Source organism: Seriola aureovittata, chromosome 9, assembly GCF_021018895.1.
Source record: "Seriola aureovittata isolate HTS-2021-v1 ecotype China chromosome 9, ASM2101889v1, whole genome shotgun sequence".
NCBI lineage: Eukaryota > Metazoa > Chordata > Actinopteri > Carangiformes > Carangidae > Seriola > Seriola aureovittata.
In genome coordinates this window covers 2,107,937-2,119,080 of record NC_079372.1, presented here as the reverse complement: position 1 = coordinate 2,119,080, position 11,144 = coordinate 2,107,937, and the positions used below count along the sequence as shown (strand labels likewise).

The 11,144-nt window shown below is 41.6% G+C and overlaps 2 protein-coding genes across 3 annotated transcripts; one reads left to right on the top strand and one right to left on the bottom strand.

Annotated features, from left to right (window-relative positions):
• The first annotated feature begins 295 nt into the window (after positions 1–295).
• On the top strand, positions 296–5,785 carry tmem51a (transmembrane protein 51a). Of its 2 annotated transcripts, none has more exons than XM_056385392.1 (3): positions 296–465; positions 2,102–2,542; positions 2,773–5,785. In XM_056385392.1, exons 2-3 carry the CDS (start codon positions 2,133–2,135, stop codon positions 3,176–3,178), a joined length of 816 nt encoding a protein of 271 aa, XP_056241367.1. In that variant the 5' UTR covers positions 296–465; positions 2,102–2,132; the 3' UTR covers positions 3,179–5,785. The 2 variants fall into 2 exon arrangements, with proteins under 2 accessions (XP_056241367.1, XP_056241368.1); XM_056385393.1 differs by lacking the exon at positions 296–465 and adding an exon at positions 1,512–1,983.
• Position 5,786: 1 nt separating this feature from the next.
• Positions 5,787–11,047, bottom strand: LOC130174887 (chymotrypsin-C-like). Its single transcript, XM_056385123.1, has 7 exons — positions 11,008–11,047; positions 10,679–10,767; positions 10,473–10,570; positions 8,976–9,098; positions 8,615–8,755; positions 6,711–6,852; positions 5,787–6,391 (listed from the first exon to the last, which is right to left on the bottom strand). The coding sequence occupies exons 1-7, from the start codon at positions 11,045–11,047 to the stop codon at positions 6,215–6,217; spliced, it is 810 nt and encodes a 269-aa protein (XP_056241098.1). The 3' UTR covers positions 5,787–6,214.
• Positions 11,048–11,144: the final 97 nt, after the last annotated feature.

The following is an 11,144-nucleotide window of genomic DNA, read 5'->3' as shown; positions in this document are numbered from 1 at the left end:
CTGCTTGTTCAGCTGACCTGTGCTATGACCAAAGCCTATTAGTTTTTTTTTTTGCATTTAATTTGGACTATTTAATAGGAAATTAACTGATTGAACAATATCTCTTATTTACATACAAATTATGCCACAATACATATTTTTTCACCCCCTGGAAACTTCCTAGGAGCTTTTAAAGGAATTTATTTGCACATACTTGCACACCATCTGTCAACAAGGCCCGAGACTGAAAGGGTTAATGAAAATGGAAGTGTGGTGTGGAGCCCCCTCCCTCCAGCGCTCCCTCCTCTCTGTCAGGGCCCATCCGTGTCTGGGAGGAAGAAAACTTTCCAATCTTTAAACACGTTTTGCCATCAAACTATGCCACATAAAGAGCTGTCAGCGCGGGCTGGGTGAATAAACTCCACACACCCACTCCAGCTTTGAGAAGAGGAACTGAGGACTTGCTGTTTGTGTTACGATGCAACGGTGAGTGTAACGCCGATTCGTTCAAATGTTCCTGTAGCTGTAATGTTACAAAAAGGCAGAATAGAGACAATATAGTCGAAGGTTTTTTCTCTTTTATTTTAGTTTTTCTGTCCTGGAAAGTTTTGACGCGCTGCGTTGCGTAATTACCCGCCCAGCGTGTAGTGAAACTGTGTTGGCGAAACAACGGTCACAAATGCGTTTACTGTGGAAGTGTAGCCTAACGCTCCAGCAGGCTCGACCCTTACACGTAGACACACACATATCACCGTCTGCGGTGTTTAAAGCGGGAACACCTGAGCCGAACTAAACTTACGCAGCTGAACTTAAAAAGGCGTCGTAAAGAAGCAGAACACCGTCCGTCTGGTCAAATTCCCCCAACACACCACATCTCACACACTACAATGGCAGGACACGTTGTTCAGGGCTGTGTGGATGAAGGTTCTTTTTTTTTTTTATGAGCAGTCCTGTCAATTACTTACTTACTTTACAGTAAAACCTGTCCTGAGGTGAAATATAACCCCTAGGCTGGCATGTAACAAGGCTCTCATAAGTCCATATCATGTGACATCAGCACTTAAATGTTCCTCTGCACCTCTGGATTGCACAACTGTAACAGGGTTTTGTGTGATTGTGTGTGTGGCTAGCAGAGGCCTCTTCTGTGTGTGATATTGGTGATACTGCATGTGTCCAGCTGTGAGGATGAGCATGATTCATACCATACATACTTCAGTGAGGGGGGATTCCTAACATGGAGCTGGGGTTAGTGATTTTAGATCCCCTGTTTCTCTCCCAGCAGGTCTGGGCGTGTTTGCAGACTATATAACTAACAAACTTGGTTGGTGTAGACGAGGGTAAAACTCTGGTATGAGGGCTTCATGAAGACATTCTTCAATGGTCACAGGGAGTTAATTTTTTGTACTCTTGTTATTTATAGTTCCCAGCTGTCCTCCTGTACTCTGTGATCTAGCAGTTGTACTGGATGGTGGACTTGTGATCAATGGCTCACTCCAAGTAGTAACTGTACAAGTATGCTCATTGGTCATGCTTATTAGATTTCAGAGAATCGTTTTACTGTGTGGGACAGTTAAATGAATGCCAAACTAAACTTTAATATTGAGTTTTGATTTGCACGAAAGACTTGATACAATAGATTAAAAAAGGTTGAAAAGAAGGAAAACAAACCTGTATGTTGTACAGCTGAGATATTGCTATATATTTCTTGAGGGGGCTTGTTGTGCCATAGCTGTTCTTATCTATCCTTGTAATGTGTTGATGTAGGGACTTTTAGAGGCAAGTCTGCTGTAAATACTTTTACCGTGCAACACACCCATTCTTGGAAGCCTCAGTTTTATATTTTTACTTGAGTGAATTTTATGTCCTGTCACTTTAACTGAATAATGGGAATGGCCGCTCATAAAGAACACGTCTCTGGGCCCCGATGACTTGTTTGGTAAGACCTTTATACAGTGGATGGATACTGCTCAGAAGACTAACGAGGAACTGTATTGTCTCTGCAGCGTGAGTGTTTTTTTTTTTACAGAAAAGTCAGAAACATCGTTAGGATATGAAATATGTGATTGTTTTTTTTTTTTATTTCTGTTTTTGTGTCTGATATGACATGCCTTTCTCTCTACAGCTGCTCTGACTGAAGTTTAGGGACTGACATCATGCGTTCCAGTGTGGATGGACCACAGAGACCCCCTGGCAGAGGAGAGACTGCCAGCAACAACAATAACAACAGCAGCAGCAGCAGAGAAAACACTGGAAACTCCGGTTCCCAGTATGCGCTATGTGCTCTAGGAGTTGGGCTTGTTGCCCTCGGCATTGTGATGATTGTGTGGAGTGTTGTACCTGCAGACCCGGCCGGTAACAGCAGCAGTTCAGGAGAAGACATTGGCGCTGGTAGCAGGAAAAATAAAGCGTCTTCTGTGGCGTTTGTCTTGGTGGGTTCTGGTGTGGTCATGCTGCTGTTGTCCTTGTGTGTGGGAATGAGGAACAAACAGCGAGAGCAGCTGATGCTCCGGGAGGCCCAGAACCGTGGAGGAGTGGCAGCTCGGGAACAAGAGGAAAGAGAAATGTGAGTATTAAAACTACTGATTTAGATAGATAATCTGTGACATTGACAATCATAGCTGTCTCATGGTATTGTTTTTGTCAAAATTACATCACTGATTTCTGGGTAAAACAGTTGAAAGCACAGACACAGGCACAGACAATGTTTGAAGCAGCGTACAGATTCATATTATCCATCTAATAACAGCCATGTTAACTTAAAAAAAAAAAAAAATGTTTTATGAATGTCTGCAGTGCTGAGGAACGAGCCCAGCGGTACGCCGTACCCAGCTATGAAGAGGCAGTAGGCAGCGGCCAGTACCCTGTTCGCCAGACCAACCATCCCCCAATCTCCTCCCATCTACCTTCCTATGATGACCTGGTTGAAGTCGACGGTGTACAGTATGAATATGAGGGGTCAGAGGTCACAACTACTGGATCACAGCCTGTTCCAGCTTCCAGTGCTCCCACTGCTGCTACTTCCGCATCAAATCGTCGACCTGGGAAAAATAGCCGCAAGCTCCTCCCTATCAAGATCCGCAGGATTAAATCAGAGAAGCTGCACATGAAAAACATTGATAACTCTCAGCCAGGAGCTGGAATCAGTATAGAGCCACTTACTCCACCACCACAATATGAGGATAAAGTGCCTCCACTTTAAGATCAAGCTGATGATGTTTGAAACAATCTACTGAAATTCCTGGAATTTGCTATGATCACCTTTTGTGGATCTGGATCTGCCTCATTAAGCCAAGACTTGAAGATGGCTCTTCCTGCAGAACATTCCCAGTGGCACTTTGTTATAAAATGCAATATCTGTTGAAATTCATCATTAATGCCACATCACTCCAAAGCAAAGACCTGAAAAAAACATTATTTTTTTAGATAAGTTTTTTTAGACAAACGGTGACGGACATAGTTGTTGGATTCTTTCTTACTGTGACAGATTCTGTCACAATTGGATTCAAAGCACCCACCAAATGCAGCTTTCTCTCAGGTCAAAGTAGCTTTCTGTTTATGTTATGTAACTGACCTCCACTGTGCACTGACAGGACATGTGAGTTGACGCTGGATGAAGTCACAAGATGTGTGTAGAAGTCTAGGAAGTATTTCACTGTGTGAGGCTTTGGATTGCTTCAGCCAGCAGTTTACCAGATGTTAGCTCAGCGCTGAGTGACTGAGCCTTGTCTGTATTCAGCTGGCTTGACCTGATGTGGTATGCTACCCAGAAACACTCCACCACATTGTCAACAATATTGTGTTCCGTGGTCCTCTAAAGCTCTAGAGAGACTTAACTGCATGTTCTACAGAACGGGAGTCCTGCTCTTCTTCCATGTTAAGTTCTTTTTTTCTCACTAGCTTTTGGTTCACTTTCCTTTGCCTGTCTGCCTGAAAAGCTGAAACATGATAATGGGGGTTTTCTTGACATATTCGAAGACGGAGTGTCTACTGGACAGCACCATTTAAGAATCTTCCATTTTGATTAAGATAAAACCAAGCTTGTTCAGCATTTATCAGCCACAGCTCCCATGACTCATAGCAATAGGCACTCTACCAAAATCTAATGGGAAACATGGTTGTTGAATGCTAACAAAATATCACTTGTTTTACCATATAGTATCATGTCACTTGAATCTTGCTGTCCAGTAGTGTATTGATAATCAGAAGAGGTAGGAATGGGTTGGATTCCACCAACAATGGAGAAAAATCGCTGGGTCTTTAGCTAACTGCTACTAACTGCTAAACCCTTCTCACAAGCAGCTTTCCGCTGCTTTGTGCTCGACAGGCAGCAGGTAGTTGATATGCATATATTATTACACTCAACCAGACAATTTATGTTTATTATGAATTAGCTGGGATGCAGTTTGGGAGAGAAAGGCAGCGGCTGTTTTTGGAAAAAAAAAATCCAAGATGCACTGTATTTAAGGCCTGAAATTTATATTTGCTCTCACTAGTGCAGCACCAGTGCTCACCATTAACCTCACCATTAGGTTACCATTTAATAGAAACTGCTTTCTGGGAAGAAACCATTTTGTGGTGTCTTTAAATGAGTGGTGATTCTAACTTGCTGCAGCTGCAACACAGTTTGTCCTCCAGCTCTACACACTAATGTACATTTAAATGCCTTTGTGCTCAGAACAATACTACTGCTCTTCCTAAAGCATTTCAAAAGACATAGTAGTGTGCATAGCAGTGCTCTTCTAAATGCAGCGTTGCTCTTACTCCTGCAAATAGTGGGTAGAGAAGGAAGTATGTGAATAGCTGGAAGCCTTTGGCAGTAGCCATGGTGAACGCTGTTGGGCTGTGAAGGCAGTAGTGTAGTCTCTGCTTCTCTCTGGACTTGTTTTTGTTCTGGTTCGAGATGACCAACAGAAAGAGTCTTTGACTGTGCAGCTGCGCCATAATAACAGCAGCTATTGCTCACTCGCTTGCTCATCACCATTCCTCCAACCACAGCTCAACTTGCAGCCGTTTTCACTCAGAAGTTTGCAGAGAATGAGCAGCGAGAGACGAGAGACAGCTTTTCTCTTATGGTTAGACTTGTTTAGATGTGAACAGCTGTAGCCGAAGTGAATGATTTATCTTTTCATTCACTTAAACGTTACAATTGTAAAGGTCGCACAAGATTCTGCCCCTCTTTTGTTTTGTGGGACAAAAGACACTTCTTCATCAGTGACGTCATCAACCAGTTCCACATTGTGTCTGAGTAAAATTCAGTCTAAATCATGCAAAAAAGAGACTTAGATACTCATTGTCAGCTGGTTATATTATATATTACCAGGTTTTCTGTCAAGATAAAGCCAACAAGGTCACTGAGTCACTTCAGGTTTGTCATTGGAAGGCAGCGCACAACAGCTATGTTGAAATGCATCGCACAGTGTATTGATTCTTTATTTTGTGTCCTGTTCACTACTGCAGACAGTCATTGTACCTCATTGGCAAAGGACCAGATAACTACATGACTGATTTTATGACTATGTAGTCAAAATGTTTTACATCGATGAATGAGTGTTTTGATTTAGCAGTCACTTTCTGTTTTACTTAGATACGTGTCCGAAACACATGATGTTTGTTGTCTGTTTCATTTATTATTGCTTTTTTTTATTACTTATGTCTTTGTTTCTTTTTATATATACTGTGAAAATATACTTTTCTAGGATAATTCTAATATGTTTGTGGAGAATGAATGTTTGTTTTTCCTGAAGAGTGGGAAAAAATGATCTCATGAATATTTTATGAGAAATAAAAGGAAGTATTTGTTAATTAACCTAGCGTTTAAGAAGTGTATTTTGCTATGAGTACTGAATCGTAATTCATACTGACATTTTAACATCAATATTTTCCAGCGTTGTTACTGTTCACTAATCCTTGGTTAATATACAGCTACTGTATCCAATGGTGAGAGAAATGTCTGGATGATATTTACTGTAGCTGTCAAGGGCCTACATGACCAAGTTAAAATGGTGTGTTTAGCACTGATAAACAACATTTATCTTTTTTACAGTAACACTGATACAACAAGACATCTTAGATCATAGTTGTTTTTATTGCAGACAGACGTACTTGAATAGTTTCTTCAGTATTTGGTCATAATCTGTGGAGTGAACAACAGAAAACACAATTATAATATGCTTCCTGTTTTTGAAAGCTGAGGCTTTGTTCGCTTCAGATTGCATTGTTTATGCTGGCATGGTAATCACAAAGTGCAAATGTTCCTCACTGTGTTGATCCAGCTGATGTAGGAGCTGACTTGTGTAAAGACAGTGGGTTTCTGGAAGACGTTGCAGCCCTGACCAGAGCCGAAGCTCACCACGCCGTGGACGTCCCAGGAGCCATCGGGGTTCTGGCAGTTCAGGGGGCCACCAGAGTCTCCCTGTAGACACACACGCACGCACACACACACACACACACACACACACACACACACACACACACACACACACACACACACACACACACACACACACACACACACACACACACACACACACACACACACACACACACACACACAGTGTTGGCTAACAGCTTAGACACACAGGCACCAGTGATCATTTTGTCATGCTGAATTTTCCTTTTACACCATTTCACTTCTTTATTAGAATCTTATATACTACACAAGATGGAAATTTTTACACATGACATAACTGACTGCTGTAACTGACTGATGACCCTTCCCTGTATGTACTCACGTTACAGCCAGCAGTGATGCCATCTCCGCCAGCACAGACCATCTTGTCTGTTGCCAGGACGCTCCACCAGTCGGGCTGTTTGCAGATGTTATGGCCAACTACTGGCAGGAGAGCCTGCTGCAGGATGTCAGCCAGAGGACCGCTGGCTGTGGGGAGGAAACACGCTTATCTCAGGTAAGAAACAAGGGTGGTTCCTCAGGGGGACAGCGTTAGCTGGGGTGCTGGATGGAGATAATTTCTGCTGTTAGTGGTGTTCAGGGTAGAGAGTGAGAAGATGGCATTTAATACCAAAACTAATGGTATCCCAAGTGCTGAAAATGGTCTGGCTCTTGAGCTATATTTAACTTTTATATTCTACTTTATATTTCAATGTTTTTCTATTAAAATGTTGCATCCTATCATCAGTGGTGGAAAGTAACTAAATACATTTAATCAAGTACTGTACTTAAGAACAATTTTCAGGTACTTTGTACTTTATCTCCATGTTAAACTTCTCTATACTTCTGCTCCACTATATTTCAGAGGGAAATATTGTGCTTTTCACACTACATTTATTTAACAGACTAATGTTATAGATTAAAAATCATATATTAAGATTATAAAAATTAACATTGTTGAAGATCAAAGATAAAGGGATGAAAGCAGTGTCTAGTTGGGGCCCACTGTCACATTTCAGAAGTCCTCTGAGTTGTTAGCAGTTCCATCAAATAGATATTTCCCCTTAGTCTTCTCAGTTTCATTTAAATGACTGTAAAGGTTTTCTTGCTTTCTTGACCCCTCAGATTGTGACCGGTATAAAGGTGGCGGGATCCCTAGGTTGTGAAGCACAGGACTAAACTACTGCACTATATAAAGCTACAACCAGCTGCAACAGTGAAATGCTATATGCACGTTAATGCATCAGTATTAACAATCTTATAATTTAATATAAGCATCAGTTACAGGAGCAGTGTTTCTGTATAAAGGGGACATACATAAATAAGAGTGAATACATCCCGCTGATAGTACTTGTCTATTTCTATCTTGAATACAGGACTTGGATACAGGACTCCTACTGTAATGGCTCTGGATACTTTTTCCATCACTGCCTGTCATATTATAAGTGTGCACCACACTAACCCTGACTTCACAGATAGCTTTGGTACTACCACACTTGCCCCTCTGTTGTACCTGTACAGTCCTGTGGTGCCAGAGTGTGTAGGCCCTTCAAATTCCAGCAAAAGACAGGAAGCTCACAGCACAGTCAAACATCTCTATATCTTCGAGTCATACGAGGATTACAAGCCATGCTTTCCATCACGTTACTAAAAACAACATACATCCTGGTTTTGAAGGCGTAAAACTTTCACCTCACTGTCTCTGCATCAGTCAGATGAGAATCAGCAGTGTAGCATTTTCCTTGAAAGTGCAGCTATTATTTTAAGAGGATTTGAATTTAAAAAAAGAATATCCATATTCTTAGATGTATACATGTATAGCCAATTCCTTTTGTTCATTATTTGTTTCTTAGGAATATTTTTGGGACGGAAAAATTACTTTGTACAACCATGAACGTATTGTATCCACTCAGCCCTTTTTTCACCTAGTTTATCTTGTAGTATTTACGTAGAATCCAGGATGAACATGTCAGCAGCTCTCAGTGGCAGGAACTGAATCTCTCCTTAAGGCATGGTTACCTCTAGGCTCTGCTTATTAAACAGTTTGAATATTTGTCACATTTTGTTTTGTTGAGCTAATGGCTGAGAAATATTCTTGGCTTTGATCTCTCGAAGTCGACCTACACTGGCTGGCGTGCACCAAAACTAACTTGAGGGCAATGGCTGTAAAGAATAATTGAATAATACTCCGAATATTTGTGATGATGGAATGATTCTTTTTTTTTTCTCCTGCTGAGGTGCACTGACTCACTGGAGAGTCGACCCCAGCCGGTGACGTAGCAGGGGGAGCCGTGGGGCAGGACGGAGTCCCGGTCTGGGAGGCAGGCTGGCATGACCGTGTCGGAGAGGGTCACAGGGGAAGACAGCTTGATCAGGGCAATGTCGTTACTGCAAAAGTCCAAACAGTCCACTCAGATTCAGCAAGTGAAGATAAACATGACATGGTACATGTTACATTAATAATTTACTGCATCACACTCCACCATTTCAAAAAAATGCCAGTTAACTAATCACTGATCATCTGTTTACACACAGGGGCTTGTTCATTACACCGTTCACTTGGACTTATAAGGTGACACTGAGTTGACTGGACTGCTGTTGCTGTTACCGGCTGAGCATGATGTTGTAGTCCTCATGAGTGATGATTTTTGCTGTTCCCACAGCGATGGCGCCCTCCTCGCTCGCCTTCAGGCTGTGTTTACCCAGCTCCACTCTGTATCTGTTGCGATCACTGTGAGATGGAAGATGACGTGGTGTTTGCTTAGGGATTTGAACAGTAGCATTGAATTGTGTGAAACTGCGATTAAGTTAATGGAGCATCGTGAAAGCTTGGTAGTCCTTTATAGGTTGGTTTGTGTGACCAAACAGTTTTTAACTGGCTTCTTTTCTGACTGCAAATTGTCTTTACTGTGAAGTTTGAACATTTCTGCGGGCCGCTCTTCTGTTCTCCTGGCACACACCTGTGATTTAGCATACAGTAGTAAATATGAATGCTTTCATGAACTGGTCACATTGAATCATTACTGAGTTATACAGTATACAGCAGCCTGAAAAAGTATGTGAACTGTTTGTAAATCGTATACATTTATGTATAAATTTGTCTTAAAGTATGAGCTGATCTTCATCTAAGCGACAGTTATGAACAAACAGAATCTATTTGACCTAAAAGACACAAAACATCGTCCTGTTCTTTGCCATGTTGAAAACATCATTCAAATATTCAGAGTAGGTTGGAAAAAAGTATGTTGACTCTTCATTTAATGACATTAACATAAGCTAACTGGAATCAGGAGTTCTCAAACCTGGAGTCCATTCAGTGAGGCCAGATTGGAGATGTTGGTAAGAGCTACTGATGTGAATCAAACATGCCTCAGAAAAAAGAGACCTGAGAAGACTTACCCAAAAAATTGTTGATTTGCATAAAGCTGGAAAGCATTACAGAGTCATCTCAAAGAGTTTAGATAGTCATCAGTCCACAGTCACACAAGCTGTCTATAAATGGAGAATAGTTAGTTCTGTGGATACTTCCCCTAGAAGTGCACATCCAGCTAAGATGACTCCAAAGGCAAAATACAGAGCGCTCAGTAACGTAACAAAGAACCACTACCACATATGCTACTGGGAAAATGTTTTGTGGACTGATGAAACCATGGTTGACTTGTTTGGCAGGAACATGCAGCACTAATAAAAATGTCTTAAGCACATTGTGCCTGTAGTTGGGGCTTAGATGAAGATCAGATCACATTTTATGACCAGTTTATGCAGAAAACCAGGTCATTCCAAAGGGTTTATAAACTTTTTCTTCCCACCATCAATCGAAGATAAAGAGAAGCAAAGAGGTCTTAATTGAATAAAACTGTCAGGGATAATTAATTTAACACAATGGACAATTTATCAGTTAGTTTATTCCTAGTAGAACAATATATATAGATATTTGTGACCAACAACAGTGTTCAAAAACCAAAAACCGGAGGAGGAAATCTGCAGCGGTGGATTGTCAGTAATTAAAACAAAATGTGGAGCAGCTCTGCTTCACACCCCATCTTTGCCGTATTGTGATTTCCATTATGCCGACGGCCTCCCCCTCGTGTTAAGTTGTACTTACTTGATACAGTGGGCAGCAGTGAGGACCCAGTCAGCGGAGATGAGGGTGCCTCCACAGACGTGCATCCAGCGCCCGCTGCTGCCTGACTGGAGCGAGATCTGAGCAGAGAAGCGAGAGCGCAGTATGCATTACTACACAGTCAAACGTCAGTGAAAAGAGTTGGTGCTGCTCTGTGGTTGTGAGAGTGAACATGTTTTGGGCCTTACCTGCCAGGGCCAGCTGTGAGGCCTGACATCCTCTCCCGCCACCACCCTGCTCAGCACAGGGGGGAAAGTGGGAACGCCACAGCCATAGGCTGGGACAGGGTGATATGTTATTTTAGCACCAGACTACACATAAAAAAAAACAGAAGGTAATTTGATTAATTATAGCCAAGAATGAAAAGCCAAGTTCAGTGAAGCTTAAACAATTTCATTATTTTCAAATAAAATATAATTAGTGCTCTTTACATGACTAATAAGGGACTATTTATCTGGATTATACTACAGAAAGAGAGTTTTACGCAACATATGTGAGAATATTTAAGATGTCTTACCACTAGCTACCACGAAAGCGAGAACCACCAAACTCCTCATGACTGTAGAGTATGTAGCCCTAATGTCGTGTTATCAACAGGCTTGTATTTATACAGTAGGCTAGGAACCACAGTATGGTGTATGCATGTGCTGGGAA

Bases quoted from the DNA above. Each gene is read 5' to 3' on its own strand.
- LOC130174887 (XM_056385123.1), bottom strand. From the start codon at position 11,047: ATGAGGAGTTTGGTGGTTCTCGCTTTCGTGGTAGCTAGTG. The intron at 10,571-10,678 runs GTAAGGCCCAAA...TTCTCTGCTCAG, and splicing joins CTCACAGCTGGCCCTGGCAG to ATCTCGCTCCAGTCAGGCAG. The intron at 6,853-8,614 runs GTCAGTGCACCT...CCCCACAGCCAG, and splicing joins TGGGGTCGACTCTCCAGTGA to CGGTCCTCTGGCTGACATCC.
- tmem51a (XM_056385392.1), top strand. From the start codon at position 2,133: ATGCGTTCCAGTGTGGATGGACCACAGAGACCCCCTGGCAGAGGAGAG. The intron at 2,543-2,772 runs GTGAGTATTAAA...GAATGTCTGCAG, and splicing joins GAACAAGAGGAAAGAGAAAT to TGCTGAGGAACGAGCCCAGC.